This window comes from Bombus vancouverensis, chromosome 2, assembly GCF_051014615.1.
Source record: "Bombus vancouverensis nearcticus chromosome 2, iyBomVanc1_principal, whole genome shotgun sequence".
In the NCBI taxonomy this organism is placed as follows: Eukaryota; Metazoa; Arthropoda; class Insecta; order Hymenoptera; family Apidae; genus Bombus; species Bombus vancouverensis.
Genome location: NC_134912.1, coordinates 8225816 through 8245360, shown reverse-complemented (window position 1 = coordinate 8245360; position 19545 = coordinate 8225816). Strand labels below are relative to the sequence as shown.

At 43.2% G+C, this 19545-nt stretch overlaps 1 protein-coding gene across 1 annotated transcript in view; it reads left to right on the top strand.

Moving 5' to 3' along the window:
* Positions 1-1439: 1439 nt before the first annotated feature.
* Positions 1440-19545, top strand: part of LOC117166260 (RNA-binding protein MEX3B) — a 63166-nt gene continuing 45060 nt past the window's right edge. The window contains exon 1 of the mRNA XM_033350071.2: positions 1440-2937. Coding sequence (XP_033205962.1) covers positions 2637-2937 — 301 coding nt within the window. The 5' untranslated portion in view covers positions 1440-2636. The remainder of the gene's footprint in view (positions 2938-19545) is intronic.

Below are 19545 nucleotides of genomic sequence, written 5' to 3'. Positions count from 1 at the left end.
ACGTTTCTTCAGAAACTTGTTTCGCGGTGCTACGTGGGATATCGATCGCAATAAAAACTTGGTTTTTCTCGTTTCATCGATGATATTGCATAAATTTATCGTGTCGTGAATTTCATTACATTCGAAGCAGGCAAAAAAGAAAATGCTCTGTCGGGCTTGGATCGAACGTGATCAAAATGTCTTAATTTAATGGAGGAACAAACAAGACAATAAATACTTCTGCTTGATTCTAGAAAACATGTTCAATCATCGTGTGTGCTTTTATCTACATTTTCATTCCACTAATTATTATCGATAAAACAGGGAAAAGTGTTGAAACAGGTAACAGAGTTGCAACCTTGTGAGACGGTGGGTAATTAAGTTTCGAACAAGCGAGGCCACTGAGAAGGATCACACTTTTATATATTTGATACTAAGCAATAATACAGATTTCCTTTGAACTATTCCTGATGTCGTATCTAATTTACAGCATGGTAGGAGTCTCAAACGATCCAACTAAGGTTTACGACTCGAACGATACCTTGCTATTATTTCTCGAGAATCGTAAATTTCCTTCCCGTTGCATTTCCTTTCGCCGATCTGCTGCAGTGACTGCACGCACCTCGAAAAAGAGTACCGACGAATGCTTTTGCTAGGCACCCTATATGCAGACAGAGGTCGTTGACGGGACTGCAGATAGGAAAGGGTGTCGTATCGTGAGATTTACCGTGAACGATACAGCGAATAATCTTGGAAAATACAGTATTGCCACTGTAATATTGTAAACCAAGTATATACCCTGAAATGCACAAATCAATCTACGTTTGTTAAATCTTCTCTAAAATAAAGTCAATTACCGATACACTTTCTGATTAAAAAAGGAACAAGATAAACGAACTCGAAAGCTAGATTAAACAAATACTGGAACTGTCAAAAAGAAAGGGGCTATATTCGTTAATTAAAACTGCAATCAAACAAAGCAGAAGGTACAGATATTGACGGTGAGTAATTAAATTAACCGAAACAACATCGACGGAATGAAAGTGCATCCCTTGATCATGGCGTCTCGCGTTATCACGAAGAGATGGAGCTGCGATCCCAGGGCAGCCCCGGGCTCGCAAACACCGGCGTTGGAAATCGGTGGTGCAGCCGGTGCTTCAGCAGAGATCCATAGGGAAACTTGACGAAGAGGCGAGAGAGCACAAGCGGTAACACGGAGGGGGTTGCAAGCCGGTAGAGACGAGTGCACGCGCCCGTATCTGGAGGCGAACGAAGTGCGGCGCTCTTGGCCGGTAGATGCGCTGGTACTTTGTGCGCCGGTTGGCCGAATGTGGTGGGGAGGGGTGGTACGGTGCCACGTGACCGTGCTGACCAATCAGCATGACGCATAGCCGGCGTCCGGCACATGGCGGCGCGCCGGCTTTAGCACCCGCAGTCGCAGTACGTCGCAGTCAGTCGCAGTGGTAACACGAGCGAGAGGGTAGTTGCACGCGCCTGCCTTCGAAAGGAAAGATCGCGGTAAGGGGGAGAGAGCAAGAGAGAACGCAAGTGAGCGGGCAAGATAAAGAGAGAAAAAAGGAACGAAAGAGAGAGCGCGGCGCCCCTTGCCTCCGTTTTCAGTGCTTCAGTCGCGCGACGACGCTCTCGGACGCTTTAGTCAGTCGGTCGGTGACGCACCTCCCAAACGTGATACACGCGCCGTTACGTTACGTTACGTTAGGTCGTTCCGTCGAAGGGGAGAACGAGAGCGAACGAAACGGGGAGAGAAACACCGAAAGGAGTAGACGAACGAACGAAATAATATTGTATCGGTAAAAAACAGATACGCGAACAAAAAAGAAATAAAAAAAGAAACACGAACATCGCGAGCGACGATTTTGACGGCTTCAAGTCGCGCTCCTAAATAACACGAATCTCAAACGAACACACAGTTCCAACCAGTGCGAATATCGAGAAGGCCACTTTCGTAGCACGGCTTTTGCACGCGGTGAAAGAAAGCGCGCGAGTGAGAGAGAGACTGAACGACGAGAAAAAGACGTGCTGATTGTGGACACGAGATTACGACGAGTAGTAGCCCACACGTTTTCAGTGTACGAATAACACTCACGCTGTGCGTTGCTCGTACACACGCACGGCACAGAGGACCCGGACGAAAAAGGCAGAAGACGAAGAAAACGATCACCGGCGAGGCGACGATTTTATTTTTGTACGGTGCATCGTTGTTTTTCCTACGAACATTATACGCTTCGTGACCGCGTACGAGAGAAGAGTAGATCGCCCGATTTTCTTGGTGTAGCAGCCACTATAGTCCTCGTCCTAAATAATACAGTGTGTGTAGTGTGCACGCGCGCGCGCTTATGTTTCGTTGTTTTTCGATCGTTTCGAGTTAGGCTCTGTCTACGAAGAACCCGTCTCTGATCAACAGCATTCGGCCATTACTCTACAATTCTACTCATAGCAAAGTATTACGGAGAGAAGGAAATAGGGAAAGAAAGGAAAGACACGGGCTGTGAAGAAAGAACTGAGACTATATCATAATCGAAATAGTGAAAAATCGGTGAATAAAGAAACTGTGATTTATACTATCTGTGCAAACGGTATCAACGTACGATTAACTTCATCGGTGCGACACAACGCGATTACTTTAGTCGAGCAACATGCCAACAAGTTTGTTCAGCGAAATGGATCGTGGGGCGAATGGCGGTGGCACCGCTTCCCTCGAGGACCAACGAGCCCTGCAATTGGCATTAGAGTTATCTATGCTCGGTCTCGAAGGTACTCCCGGATGCCCGGGCACTGGCACAGGAACCGGCACCGGAACGACCAACGATCCGGATCCTTTGCAAACGACACCAGCAGGCGTTTTCGAGGAAGCACGTTCTAAGAAGAGCCAGAACATGACCGAATGCGTGCCGGTACCTAGCAGCGAGCACGTGGCAGAGATCGTAGGCCGACAAGGTAAGAGCGCGAACATAACCTCCACATCTCTTGCAAACTGGCGGATTTCCTTCTTGCGATCGTTGAACATTGTTCTTTACGCGTTACAAAATAATCGATACAGTCACAAATCTGACACATACTCGAAAAAATTGATAACGATTTATCGACGAACGATAAATTTTATAGCCGAAAAGTAAACGTAAAGCGTTTAATCTCGATAAATTGTGATTATACGAGGGCTTAGCGTAAGGGCCTTGGAATCGCTTGAATCGTATGTAACTGCATGACAACAATGATATTCGTTGTGCTCTTTAGCAGATATACATAGAAATTCCGCGAATACGTTGAAAACCCTTTATAGGTAATTTTATACGTGTATGGGTGAACGTAAAATATTTTTCAAAGGTCGTTCGATAAATGTTGAAACGGTCGTAAATAATGTTGTCGAGTTAGTCGTACTGTAACATGTTTACGTAAGTTGAATTCTCGTAGTACGTTATTTTGCATTTCTCGTTACCGGAATCTGTCGCGTATAGCACCACTGACAGTTCATTGGCACGGGCGTGAGCGTGGCGCGAGAAACGCGGTATCAAGTAATGGTGCAATTAAACCAATCTAACTTCGAAAAGCAAATTTATTTTGAAGCTCGGTGGAACGTCGTACAGTGAACCCTGGCGTAGGTCGTGGTCGTTCATCGGCCACCTTTGCGAACAGCCTAGTTACGTTTATCTTTGTTCCGTGGTATGTATAGAAAAGAGGAAAAAATGTAGTTAGAAAATGAAGACAAGAAAAAAGGGAACAAAAAGCTGCACATAGAAGCAAGTTTAACTTAGAATTTGTTGCGATATTGCGTATCGACCTCATAAATAAATAAAGAATGATTATACATCGCGGTTAAGTGTTTCGAGACCGATGGCATTTTCGTAACCTTCGCTAGTGTGCACAAGCGTTCCTTGGAACGTTAAAATCGAGCTCGTCGTTCTTTTATCCGTGCCGCAACCGTCTTGGTATATTCTTTTCTTTTTTCTACACCCAAGTTTCCAAGAAAGGTGTCAAGAATAGCGACGTCATACTTTAAACGATGCTGCGATGTCGCTGCATCTAGAAATTCGCATGACACGCGTTAATGGATATAATATCACGCCAGATAAGAAATGTTTTACTTGCTATTCAATGTGTGTAAAAAAAAAGATCAATTTGTTAATAATAATCTTTATGCATGATATACAAAAGTAATTGATTACACGCGTTTGATTTATTGATATATCGTGTTATACAGTTTACTAAACGAGTAAATGGTAATTATTATTATCTCGTTGCGTCGCGATTTAACAATGTTTACAGTGGTTGAAAGCCGGCCGCTCGTCAAAGGACACGAAACGTCGACGACAGTTAAACTTAGAGAATTTCAAACAAAACGTTAGGCTGGAATCTTTACGAGTACCTTCCTTCTTTCCAAATGTCAAAGCACGGTTGTTACAAATAAAAATAACAGACACGTACGTGACACAGACGCTACGCACCTACTTCCGACCTTTTTATACCGCGATGCCCACCGGTAAGTCGCGGTCAATAACTTAGCGTCTTTCGTTTCGACCATTCTGAATGACGTGAAATGACAATTTTCGTTTTTTTATAATCCGTGTCTCATTGAGCACGCGAGAAGTAAAGGATCTTTCTCGCCGTATAAGGTCAGTCATGGCTAACGAACGCATCTGTGTTCTTTCTACGATGTGCACCGTGAAAAGATAATCTTTCCATTGAATAGCAAAACAGTTGCTTCTATCGAACGAATTTAAACCATGTACTAACAGGACACACATTATACGTATATACAGCATCGTTCGTTTTGTAAGGCGTTTCGAAATTGAGAAAACCTAGAACGCCGCAGCGCGGCGCCACGTGGCTTGCCATTTAAATCTTAACATCTGTCAAAGATCGCGCGGATGATAAATAATCACGTAACTCCGTTCACAGTCATCAATACCGTGCCTATACTTTATCTACGTTCGTGAGACTCATGCTTTTACCGATTAATGTCGAAGATTAGAAACGGCTCTTTTCGCTCGAAAGTGCTTACGCGTACTCTCTGTGTATTTGCATTTTTATTTTTGACCTATCTCAATGCGATTTTACACGCTATCGAAAAGTGGAAAAGAACGGAAGAAATGTTCTTTAGTTTGATCTCTGTTGTATATTTGATATTCCATGATATAAGTTCGATGGGATACAAAACGCGTGCAAATACACACGGAAGGAGCGCGTCTATCGATAGCACGTGCCATAGATCGATCATCTACAGCTCGTTCTCGACCACCTCCACCGTATCTGTCGTCACGTAGAAACGAGCGAGCGCAATTTACCTCGCACGATACACTTTTGCAAATTCGAAATTGGCCGCTTGCCAGTCTACAGTTGACATATTATACATGCATTCATCGACACTTCGAGTCAATAAAAATACTAAGTTCGTCTTCCATTCCTGTTCTCCTACGACTAAACATTCTATATAATATTCCTATATGCAATAACTTTATTAACAACGCTTGGCTATCTAGCGTTGATTACGACGATTATAAGAATCGATCAATCGGATAAAGTAGTGTGTATCTAGTCCTTGTTTTTCAGCCGAGTTCAATGTCTCGCGTGCCTTATTACACCGATGTTATTTTGCTACGGCTCGCGAGAAGAGAGCTGCTCGGCCCCGATATCTGGTCGATAACGTTTTATTATATCTGAATATAACGTACCTGGCAACGCCGTCGTTCCAGCGATGCCTAAAGCATTCCTCGATAGGAGGGAAAACGGTGGCGTGTAAAAGGAAGCCGTATGGTGCTCGTCGCTCATCACGTGAAGCGCGCTAATATTGACCGTCCAATAACATTAGACTCGGACACTTAGAACGGTGTCAAGACTGTTCGTGTTTTAAATTCAGAACCCGCTACGGATTTCCGTACGTGCTTATCGTGTCTTCCGTTCGGCCGGGCTTTCTCGTATCCTCTTTACACGCCGTAATCTTCAGATTGAGAACCGCTGGCGTGTCGTGCGACCGAAACGCGCGCGAGTAAGCACTGACTCGATGCTTCTGCGTGGCGTACGCAGCGCGTACTCATCGAACGATTACGCCGTACCCACGTTTAGATCGATATTCTCATTTATTATATATTACGAGGCCGGTATTTTTACTACGTGAAATTAGTCGTTGGTATTTTTTTAAATCAGCCAACACTCGTATAGAACCATCGATTAGAAGCAAGGTTACGTCTATAATAATATAACGTGCAGAATCGTTTATCTGGAAATTTATCCTGGGCACTGTACTATGCAGAAAATTATATGACGAAGCAAGGGGTATAATACGAAGAAATCGTAACGCGAATCTCGGATTCCTCGTTGACGTTTCCAATCATTTTCCTCGAACAGACACGTATAGTTGTGCATTATGATTTTCCTTTCTTACATAAAATCCGTTCGCTTCCTGCTTTCCCAACCACTCCACCCTTTGACGGGAGCGGGGTCGGGGTTGCGGATCTACATACGTCCACGTAGCTGTTTTCTCTCTAACGTTGCATTGTGTCTCGTAGATCGGGCTACGAGCCTTTTTTCCAGCGGCTGCAGTCCGCTCGGAACCAGTTTAACATACCTGGCATGAATCATTGCTCTAGCGCGACTGGGTTCCCGCACTCTCGTACGCCTAAATTTCTCGACGGATGCAGAGAGTGTCTTTAGCGTGTATGCCTAATACGCTGACTTCTCAACGTACGGCGTGTGTACGCGCGTCGTATCAGCGCCCATGATGACGATCAAGCGTCTATCTGAGCCGATCATTCGTTTTTAACGGGAAGATCGGATCTTTCTGCGGAACGTAATCGTGTCGATTCGATAATGATGTCTAATGAGTTTGATACGCCGTTCCATTATGAGGATGTGGCTATTTGTTGAGCATTTTCGCTCGATTCTCGCTCCTTCTCTCCCTCCCCACCGTCCATCTTACTCACGCTCCCGCTCTCTGTCTCATTCCGTCGACCAGTTGGTCCGCCGCGCTGTTCTGCTGATTCTCTTGTCCCCACCATCGCCGCTCGAGATCTCTGTCTCTCTCCATCTTTCTCACTCCCTCGGGCCGCTCTCTTTCTGGCTCGCTCTCCTGGACCGGAAGTTGTAATGAGCGACTCCGTCGTCAGACTCGTCGCCTCGTGTCGCATCGCGGCGAACGATGACGTTACTTTGGAAACATCACGGCTGGTTATCCAGGTCGTTAGCTGCAGCGTCGCGTAACCGGCGCGACGCGAACTGTGGCGCGCGTGATGCTGCGTGTTGCCGCTGCTGCTGTTGCTGCTGCCTCGTCGCGATGGGAAGGAAGAAGCGTTTCGCTATTAACCGTCCCTCGATTCTGTTTAACGTGACGCACACACGTGCGCAAACGTCGCCGTACGCACGGCACAACAGCACCGGTTATATACACGAGATCCAGCCTGCAAATAGGACCGCTCGAAGCGCGAAACTTTCTCCGTCTTTGCTGGAAAAGCAAAGAGGCGACGCGTGCCAGCTGCTAGAGGACAGTTTTGTTTGTTTAACGAAATAGGCGAACGTGGTTATCGAGGCTGGTTTATTTGTAGCCGGTACACGAGATAGAAGCTCGAACGTGTGTAGTTGTTATTCGTCGCGCACATAACCGTAACACGAAGGAAATGTCGTTCGATTGTGTGTGTATGCCATGAGTACAGAACGGCGACGTGTTCCTGACTTCTGTACAACGTTTAATGTATCGTTTCCTAATGATACGTGAAAGAAACATCAGTAGAAATTCGAATGGCAGGAAGAGAAGACATTTTTTTATCGTGACGGCAGCACGTGCTCGATGCTACCGCCAGCTTACTTTTTCCACCGAAATGGAAGATTTGTGTCGACGATGAAACCGTGTTAATAGACCCATACTGGCCCTACCGCTGTTCACGCGCCTTCGTAAAAAGCTGCCCATGAGACGGGAGAATCTTTTCTCAGTATTTTACGACTTGTTCGCTTGGTATGGTCAAACGCTACATAAGTTTCGAGGTAGGGGGAGGAGCAGATCCCGAAAACGTTAGTGTATAGGACTTTTATTTGCTCTTCACAAATTTATAATGGTAAACTCACGCGTGTTGTTCTCTATAAGTCGGATACTCTTCTAAAAGAAATCTCGTCGTATCAACTAACGTCCCTGAAAAATATCTATCTCCGTATTGTTTCTATTTGTATTATGCATTTAATTCCATTTGTTATAGTTCTCATTTCTCAAGTAGATCAAGTCGCGTTTGACCACAACCAAAAAACCAACTGTCTCCTTTGAAAACGTCGTAACGGTCATTATTGCGGTTCCTTGTTATTCATAATAATTCCGGTGTAACGCGATGACAGAGAGATATACATGTGCCCAGGAAGAGGAAAGGCGCAATTATGTTAAAAATTGTTTCGAGCACAAATGGACGCACGATTTCAGACCCATGCACGGGGCCTTGACCATGATCGTTTTCGAAAGTTCGTCCCTTTTCCTTCGGCCGCAACATCAGCCACAAAATTAAGAGTTTCCGCCGGCGAGAAGAATTTCAAAGCTGTGAGAGAGAAAGAGAGCTCTCCTTTAAATGCACCGTCGTCATCGTCGTCGAATTTCTTTCTTTCGTCGCTAACGACACACTTCGTCACGCACGGCGATTGTGCCTCGACATTCATCTCGTTCCGTCGGTTCTCTCGAGGCCGTGGAATCGTTCGCCCGTTCCTCCTCGGTTCAATTTGCGGCCGACGATGTCGAAACTTCCCGCGCTTTCTCCGTCCGTCGAAACCTTGAGCTTCGTCACCGACATCGAAGAAGGATGAACGAGATCTCGGATTCTCGAACAGTGGTTATTCGATCTTGTATATACAACTTCTTGAAAACGCTGCTCGAGTGAAGTAACTTGAACTTTTCTGCGTTCCTTTTGAGATGTCTCTCAAGAAGGAAGGAAAACTGGAGAAAATCGGTAACACGCATACTGACGATAGAAGTAGTAGTAATATAGTAACGACCCGTGATAGGGTACGGTGGTTGTTGCCTTTGTTGGTTGTTGGTCTTCGAAGCAGCTGCCGACCCACACCGGGTCTCTTTCCGTTCTCATACTCGAAACTCGATCGACACTTAAGCCTTAGGGAATGAGAGGCCGAGGGGACGAGGAGTATAAAATGCAGGAGGTAAACGATAAATATCGTGGGTAAGAAAAAGAAACGAGCTGAAAAGGGAGAGAATTCGGTTGGAGGGGATGAGAATGTGATAGAAACTGTCGACGATGCATTTCGAAGGACCAAATCTGCGTTGGTTGAGAACCACTCGCGGGCCAAAGTGCCCCCGCCTAGCAGATGTTTACAGCGCGTTGGCTGAAATGAGCGGTTTTTCTCTTTTTTTATTTATTCTGTCTGCCATGTGCAACGACTACCCTCGACCAGAGGTCGCTGCCTCCCAAACCGCCCTTTGCTATCTCCACGAACTTTGTTTCTTCTTTTAGATATTCACGTGTGTTCGTTGTATACATGAGTGACCCTCGTGCGTGTGTGCTCGTTTTACCAGGTTCTCGTTCGAAAAATCTCTGAATGCGTAATTTCCATCAGCTTATCCCGTAATTTATCGTCGCGGCTTTCTCAATTTGGCACGATTTCATCGCGGCTGCATGATTCAGTTGCGCGTAACGCGTGACGAGGACACGCCGACTAATATAATACGGTGATGAGAGTTTGATAAGGGGACGCGGGCAGGGAAACGGGCACAAGAGGAGAACGAGACACGGGGACCAGGAGGTTCCCAAAGCGGCAGAGACGCAAATTTCATTGAGTGCAATTATGCATACCACATAATTTACCGTGGACCGGCCGGCAGCCGGTGAATTCTTTCGGAATCGAGGCCCGTCACGAGCCACGGCTCCGGCCACGAAATATTATTCTCTGATAAAAAGCGCGACGACGCGCATGTATAATTATAATACAAGCGCACAGAAGCACGCTCTACACGCCGGCCGGTCCCCGGTAATTGCGTTCTTTTGCATCTGCTCGAAAGCGAGTGTGTACGACCTTGAATTAAATTATGCTGCACGCGACTTTTATTACATTCCCATTCAAATGACATCCGCTAATAGGGACGTTAAACCTCATCGTAGGTCAGGTGACCACGCGTCTTGCCCTGTCTAGCGAGTTTTCGTGGAAAACGTGTCATTGGTTATTTCCCTTGACTCGTTGTATCGAATCTGTATCATAAATATACCTTGCTTAAAAATATTAGAAAATCGTTGCTATGAAGGATTTCAACGAAGTAAGAAAACCAAAGGAAAGAATTCCTCTTAGATTTGATAGATTTATATTTTTCGCATAATGCTGTGACTTTAACGCGATCATTAAAGAAATATGTACGGATATAATGATTAAAGTTACTGTCATGTACGATCCTCTAATTGTTTCGAAATATGTATATGTATGTAGACTGGAATTTCATAGAATTTGTAAGGTTAATAAAGTGTAATAAAATAAAATCAAAATAATTTGTAAAATAACAAAGCGGAATTTTAGATTAAACAAACTCTTTCTGATTAAATCCACTTATATGAACGTGAATTTCTGTTATGTTAACGAAAAATTATAGGTGGCAGAAGTTGCCAATATGAATTCCAATTACATAGATATATACATATATAAAGTACCTGTCTGCTAACAACAGATTCATATAAACGGAGTTCTATCGTATTCATACGTGGACCAATCTCTTTTACTATTTGGAATGAAAAGATTTCGTCAATACAATCTGCTAACAACTGATCGATAGATTCTCTCTCAATTTGTTATGGTTCCCTTCGATCGGATCTGTCAGACAAGGAATCTCGTTGATGCCAGGAGACAGGATAAGATAGAATTTCGCTTCTGGGAGGGTCGAGAGGGTCTCCCAGGCCATCGGAAGTGGAAAATGTCTTTGTTTATTGCACACTAGCACAGGCTGTGGGGCCAATACTCGAGGATACACAGGGCGATATCGAATATCCAGCGAACGACGTGCACACGAACGGCCCGACGAGGGTTCACCTAACCTCGTGCTCGATGCTTTTCTCTTTTCCTCTACTGATGGCCTTCCTTCTCTCTACACCAGCGCCTCCTCCTCTTCCTTTGTCAGACCTTTGTCCCGTCTCCTTTCTTTTCCTCTCTTTATCATGGGACGGTATAGTAGCAGCCGGTCGAGCGCGTCGTAGCGCAACCATATACCAGGTCTCTGGTCTACGTAGTCGGGCTTGGCGAAATTCCACCACGGTAGAACGTCACGCGTCGTATGCAACGATTATTCGTCTGTAAACGAGCGATTTCCTTGCAAAACGCCTCTACGTGGGATGGTTTTGCAAATATGTATATCATGGTAGGAGGACTTAACAGTGTAACTGATCGGCGTTTCTGTTCTTACCAAGTAGTACTTGTTCCTTTCGTTCGTTGCTACGTACTACGTTATTCAAGTCTCTCTATATACTTACGTGGCGTAGTTTGATTTCCTTTTTCGTCGCCTGCGCATGTACAGAAAGACGATGGCCACCGGTCGACGGTGTGCATTTCTGTACCGTTAATGAGAAACATCGCGTAGAAGATCGTGATTCCACGATATATTATCGAGTTTCGACGCGTTATTCCATGCGTAAAAGCGGCCGCGAGACCGCCGGCCCTTTATGAAAAGAGTACAAACAAGTGTTATTCGAGCATCGAACAACTTTTCGGTCTCCCTTTTTTTTTCTTTTACTTTTTTTCTTCTTTTCCCGTTGCTGTTCTCTCTAACCGTACGTACAACGGTGTACATCCTTTCCCCGATGCAGCACGCACGAGTATCCGATTATTCGAAGACCGCACACGTCCCGAGAGGAAGTGGTTCGCAACCGACCCACCTACACTCTTTCTCTCTCTCGGGTACTCTCTCTTGTTTAATGCGTGTGTTACACGTACATGGGACGGCAAGTCGTAAGCATATGCACGAACACAGACGGTCCGAGAGTCTCTCTCGCTCCATTTGGCCAATCCGCGTCCCGTACACTCGGCTCGCAACAATGCACCCGACGTGGCACTTCCGTCCGGACGAGGAAAGCGTCGTCGCTGCGCTGTCAGTCGAATCGCTCCCTCCGATCGACACTGTGGAATTCGATCCTGGGAACCTTGAAACACGAAAAACTTTTCTTCGCCTACCTTCGGTTTGGTACCTGTGGAGCTTCGTATCTTTGGAACGCTGCACGTACTCCATTAGTCTTCGAATTGTAAATATTTATAATGTACCGTTTTGATTGACTTCATAAAATCCTGAAAGGGAAACACGAAATGGAAAATTGTACCGTTTTATCATACGAAGGATCGGCAGAAAAATGGTATAAATGTATTTCTTGTAAAAAGGAAATAAATATAAAGAACGATGCACGATATGTATTACTCGTAGGATTTTGTTAGAAATTTCAATATTTCAGTATGAAATAGACAAATTTCGACATTTTTGGAGCTACTTCGTACTAAGATAGTTTGAGACTTTGAAACAAACGATTTCCCGTAATAGAATTCGATCGAAGATTTGTCGCTCGTATCATTTCTTCTATGAACTCTTCATATACTCGTACAGTAATATCTCCAATTTGAAGACAGTGCTATTTGCAGGATACAATAGATTTATGTGCGATTGGTATAATTTATTAAATTTTTAAATGAATATTACGGAAGATTCTTAATCGATATTTCTGGTTAGCAAGTTATCAATGTTTTTTTACTATATTAAATTAAGTTCTTGTACTAAAACTCAATGTTTTTTATACATAATATCTCCTTGCATTAACGATAGGAAGGGAAATATTAAAGATGAAAATAATCAATTTGTATAATTGACTGAGGGATTGAAACACAAAAACTAATACCAAATATATGAGATGTAATCACAATGTAAATATAGTGGAAGAATATTTCATATGCAAAGAAGGAAATGATACTAAATGTATCTTATCTAAGTAGTATCTTATCAAGGTCTCATATCAGAGAACGGAGAAGTCTTATCTTTAAGTCGGTACAACTGGCTTACATATAATCGATTTCTCTTGAAGTTCATGGAAAAACTTGTTCCGAGCTAATGCTACATCATGTTGACATTAATTAAGGGCGAGTTAATTGACCCTCTATTTTTATCCTTATACAATTCTATTTAAGTCAAAATAATTTCAGGAAAGTTGTAGGTTTCGATTCTGTTACCATGTTGTAGTTCTTATTGCTATGGAATAATTATCTTAATTTTTTATTCGATTTTTTACTATAACAATAATTTTAATACTCTTATCCTATCTTTAGTACTCTCATTTTGATCATCATTTATCATGATATCGCAATAAGAAAGATATTTCTTACGAAAATGATAATAAGTACCATATAGATAATAGCATGTAGCACATAAAAAAAAGTTTCATTCTTATTGGAAATTTTATTTGCTTTTTTTTAGAAATTAATTGCAAAATCAATCAATAATGGCTATAATTATGATTCATAACACGGAATATAGTTGTTTATATCCTTCTTACTACAACGTCAATGATAAAATAATAAAAAAGGTAATTATGTAATTACCTTTATGGTATTTAATCATTTGCCAATGTTTTTCAGAAAAACAGAAAATCAGCACGAGATAAAGGAAACCCGCTGCCAATCAGTCTCAATAAACCATGACCATGTAAAAAGCTAAAAAGGACACATACGAGCATAAACGATCGTAATTAACCGATTAAATGGTATATAACAAGATTCGTGTGTCTAGTAGACTAAGATCCAGTTTCGATGGCGTACGCGCAGCAGCCATGCAAAAAGGCTGGGCAGAAACTCGTAGACCTCACGTGGCGATTTCCGGCGAAGCTGCGAGAATGAATTTTCTCGCCGTTCAAGGAAAAACCTCGACCTCGCTCCTCGGTCGACCTTTCCATCCTGGGCGAACCGTGTGAATGTCGAGTGTATGGTAGCAGCGCGACGAGCACACAGCATCGAGTAAAAGAGTAAAAGAGAGAGAAAGATATACTGCGCTGTGAGCCTTCGTAGTACGTCGAACTGTGACGTAGTCGCCGGTGCGTGTCCTAGGTCAAGATTCAAGACTGTGTCTACTGCGCTGGTCGACCGTTTCTTTCTAGCCGAGGCTGGGCTTCATCCTTTCGCCTTCGTTCGCGCCTGTATGCGTGTGCAGCGACTGTTCTGTCTCTTCCGTGACTCTCGTGCGTCTTTGCAATTGTACAAAAGCTTTATCTACACAGACCGACGAAACTATTTGTCCAGTTGTAGATATCTTTCATGAATATGCTACGGATATTGTACGAAGCATTTCGGAGCTTCATCAGCACCGTTATGCGATTCGACTATCATAATTACATTGGTCAGTCAAGTTAGTCAGTCAATTGTCTATATCAATTATCCACCGTATTGATAAATTTTGATATTCAGATATTTTTAACACTTATCGTACGCTTAAGATGGCTATTATTCATCTTTTTATCAAATATGTATCTCATAATTTCTATACATCTATGTACATTTTCAGATTGGTCTTTAATTCGATCGACACAATCGTGGCAAATAGTCGTGTTTCGTTAGAATGCCAATGAAATTTCAAAATATTTTATATAACAGGTTACATGAACACTTGAACGCAAATACTTTCGTAAGCCAATGTACGTACTTGTACGAGGAATCGGAGGATCGCGCGTTCAACGTACGAGCGCACAGTGACTCGCGAGCGGAGTACCTTGCTCTTGCTCATTCGTCTGCTTTCTTTCCTCCGTTTATTCTTCGTGTTCATCTTGCTTCCTCTCATACTCTGATCTTCCTTTTTTCCCTCTATCTTCGTTTCTTCTTTGTCGTGTTCTTCGCCCATCGTGTAAGGCTCGTCAGTCCACTCTCGATCTCGAAGAGGCAAATCGTGTCCCAAAGTTTTTTGCTTCAGTTTAATGAAATTATACGGACCACGAGATCGACCGCGAGTTGTTGTCTTTTTCCTTCGTGCGGCTGAAGGTTGGCCATCGAAAGCGCGCCGTTCCGTGTTACCTGGCCTTTAAAACACCGCCGTAAGGAGTTTTATGTACGACCTGGTGCGCGCGCGTTACGCTGCCTCCGCAAAGCGCGCGCGCGCGCGCCTCTTCTTTTTGGGAGTGTGTCATCGGGACGCGGACCTGTCTCTTTCGGTGTTTTTGATTGCTCCACGATGCTCTCGGAGCGTTTGAGGCTTAATCGAGATTCGCCTCTTGCGGTCGGACGCTTTCGCGTTCTTTGGCCCCTTTCGCGGTTTCGACTTTCGGTCTTGCAAAATCAGACCCACCTTCTGCAGATCCCCGCTCTTTGTCGCGTTTTTTCGCATTGACCATCGTTTGACGGCATAAACCGAGTGATGCTGGAAACATCTTTTTGGTCCAATAATACGGTGTTGTAAAATGTATAATTGGAATGTTATAAGGTAATTGAAGTTTATCGTTCGACATCGTGTTTTGTTCATATTAAAATGTCCAATTGTGTGGATTCAGTTGTTTATGCCACTCGGAAGATTTATTGAGGTTATAGTTAAATGTTTCTTACTTGCTGTATCATAGTGTCTATCGATTCGATTGCCTTAAGTTAATGGTCTCTCCATTACGAAACGGCTAATACAGCTATTCACTATTTTTTTTTTTTTTTATTTAATATATGGTGGCAGTAAATATCTTCCAATTTCTGAATACATTTTCAGATTAGTTTCAAATTTGACCAATATAATCACGACAGCCATATGTCCTTAAAATGCTAATGAAATTTTGAAATCTTTTATGTAACACATAATATACATTTTATCCAACTGAGCGCTATCGAGATGAAATTTCTTCTTGCTGAACCACCTTCCCAATCGCCTACTCTTTTGTCGAGCATCAAATCAAACCCGAAACTCGAAAAAATGTTAGAATCTACCGATATTCAAACATCTTCGTATTATCTCGATTAACCGACGAGGAGGCAAATAGCGAAGCTCTTGCAATGTGTAACGTATTAAGGCTTTCTTATTGGTGTTACGCAATCGCAAAAGTTACGGAAAGGGAAAGCGGAGACAGCCAGACTCCGATCGGTCTAACGAGACGCGTGAGCTAATTTGAAGGATATGTGAAAGGAAGGGAAGACGAATCACACACACGGCACTGACCTACTTCCGTCTGCCTAACGCTGACCCTACTGTACGCCAGAGAGACGTGCGAACTACCTTTTGTTCGTACCGCACGGTAATTAACACGCGGGTGACAGGGTTGAATTACGCGAGACCCTCCAAGCAGCCGGAGAGAAGCGGAGAAAAAGATTTCGATCCACGTTTTTCTCGTCTGCATCGTGTCACACCAGATAACTTTCTCAATGTTGCGCAATTGAGCGTGTTATCGCATTTGGGTATTTTTGAAAGGAAAAGTGGCGTTATCTGTGTTTTTCGAGGGACCAATGACGATAAAAGAACTGGTAATGTGTTCTGGGCTATGTGAGAGATTGTGAAGAAATTTAAAAATAAAAAATATATTGGAATATTTCTTTGCATAAAGGAAAAGATATTAAGTAATTATTAGATCTGAATATTTCCGTAATGTTAGAAAGATTGGTGGGATGAATTACTAAACTGATACAAGTGATCCCTTAGAAATATTCTCTCGCTAATATAAATACAATTGGTAGCAATTTTTTGGTATAATTTTGTCAGTAATTTTGACTTGTAATCTTAGTTTAGAATAATTTTAGTTGAATCGGTATTAAACTATGTTTAAGATAGTAGTCGATTAATCTATAGAAATGCAGCAGAAAGTATAGACTTAAGCGTTCTTTAACCGGAGGCCTCTATAATTATGAAATTAAAAATTATGTAACAGCGAAGACGAATAAATCTGAGCCAGACAAATTTCAGACAAATATAGGTCAGTTTTAGTCCTTGCTAATGTGACCACGATTTAATTCGTTTCTAACAGAAACGAATCGACACTTAAAAAGATAGGGCACCTCTAAATCAAGAAACTATTATTCGACTAACAAGTTAACTCGGTAGCACTTTAACATACTTTGATAGAATATTAAATTTTTACTTCGATAACGAGTCGAACCGTATGTTGCTTCATCTAATGAAAGTTTCGTGCTGACGCAATATTTATCGTGGGATATCAATGGCGCATGAAACGAGTTAAAGTCGCTGCCCGTTACAATTATTCGTCGGAGGAACCACTGGACTCTGGCGTTATTGGGACATGTAACGCGATCAGTATTATGTTTGCTTCAACATAATGCACCGCCTTTTCTTTACGATCGTACTCGTATATAAAATAAAATCGGTGGCTCTTTTCGGTCTTCTCCCCCTACACGGACGCAGTCGCAATTTATTCGGAAGATATTCCGTTCCCTCGTTCCTCCTTGTCGCCAGAACGTTTAAAAAACGAGAAGAAAATATCGAAAGAGACGGCCGACTCATGTCGCGGCCTTTCAACGAATGAAGTCCGATTTTATATTCGGCTGGAAATCAGATTACGTTAAATGTCTCTTCTAACGATGTTGTCTATATCGCGTGGCTTGCTAACGAGGCTGCAAGAGCCACGGAGAGTACAAAAGGAGGCGACGTAGACTCGATTCATCGTTAATTGTCAGTGAGACCCTAACTATGTTAAACCTCGCGCCGTTGCGCCACGTGATTCGGATTCTTGTTGGCCACCATTGCCATGGTACAAATCGAGTTGTGTGAAATTTTAGATTAAAACGTTGCCATGATTTTGTTTGATAATAAGTACCATCTCTGTTTTATTTTGCGAAATTGCGCGCTTTATTCATTCAATTAAATCAATATTAATAAAACGGATATATTTAGTTTACGACGATGGATTAGTAACAAAGGTTAAGCGTGTACGGTAACTGTAATATACAGCTTCCGTTTTAATAAACTTCTATGAAATATTGAGCACATATTTTCTCAAATAATAAATTCAAAGAATTTTTAATCTGCTTTTTAAATAACAATTTTGTTTAAATACAAATATTGACGCAATCAACGCGTTGAAAAGAAATTACGAAAATGGAGTGACAGTAGATTAAATAAAAATTAAAATTAATTCAGCGTGACTCCATTGCAGTACAGAACGTGTATATATTGACTCTTGATTCGTAAACATTATTCATGAACAAATTTCTCCCTTTCCTATATCTCGGCTCAATAATTAGACAGTTTCTAAAATTAATAATTTTAAAAGCAAACGAAGCATAGTCGAAAGGAAAATAAAGATCCGGCCAGGTTAGAAGAAAATCTTTAAACGCATTTTCGAAGGGACGAGCCATCGAGAGGTATAAGTCGGTTCCTTCAAATTCCACAATTAACGTACAAAAATGGCCCACGTTCCGGGTACTCGTATCAGCTTCCCGGAACGTCGGTCGATTTATGAAGCGCCGAACCGAAGGAAGGTTCAAGAATCTTTCTTCGGACACGTATAAATCATGAGACATCCCAGTCGATGTTCGGCGTCGAAAAGAAGAAAGAGACGAGTGAAGACGAAGGAACGATGGATTTGGGCTGTGTCGAAATTTCACGCGGCCTGTCCTCCTTTTTCCTGTAAATACGCTCACATTTTCGCGATGAGTTTGAGACATCGCACGGTTCTTCCTGTAGTCGGATAGAGGTGAAATGATAACGACTCTTAATAGGCTGCGAGAAGAGATCCCCAGGGTCCACGGTGTGTCCATGTGGTATAGTCACGAGTATGTGTTGTGCACGATTCTCGTAGACAAAGAGGTCGTGGACGAGTGAAAGAGGTTCTCAAACTGGTCGCGAAACGGCCTGCTGGGTCTGCTTCTCGCGCGTTTCGTTCCTTTGTCCGGTCTTTTGAAGAGCCGCCACGAAGCAGAGCAGCTCGCCTTGAGACAAAGCGTGTGCTGCTGCCTCCTCCCATCGTGGAATCGTCTCGTGTGCCTCTCCTGTTCTCTCTCCTCAAATCTCCTCCTCTCTTTCCTCCTCGGACCATCACCCTCCCACTCTGTCTGCTTCCCCTTCGGTTCCACCACTCCACCTCGTCACACTCTTTCTCTTTCTCTATTATTATGTTTTTGCAATCTATTTGTGTCTGCATCCTCCGGCTTTTTATTTCCTCCTCCTCCTTCTTGCTCGTTCGTTCCTTCAGTGCCGGTTCGCGAGAGTCGTCGGCCTCCTACCGAACCTCCCTCGCACACACATCGGACCGCAGGTGCATCTCTCTCACCGGAGGTGCTCGCACTCGAGAGCCTGGTGCGCGCACCTGCGACACCCGGCCCTACCGATCTTTTGTCAACGTCATCGTGGGATAATCCGCGATAATTGGGAAAGAGAGGGTCATCGGTATATTACAATGCGATAAAAATTGCCTCTTAATTGGTGGCGATAAACCATGGGCGGGATAAATATAATCGGGTTCTAAGAGACACGCGAATCTGTCTGTGCAGCGGACAGGTGTCGAGAATAATTAAGTCGATTTGAAGATTGTATCGAGTGAGTCGTCTGTCTTATAGTTCATCTGCAAGTGGTTTGAAATATTTTGGGAGGTATATTATAGCAAGAAGAAGGTTGTGAGCTCGACGATCGGTGTGATCCTTTCGATA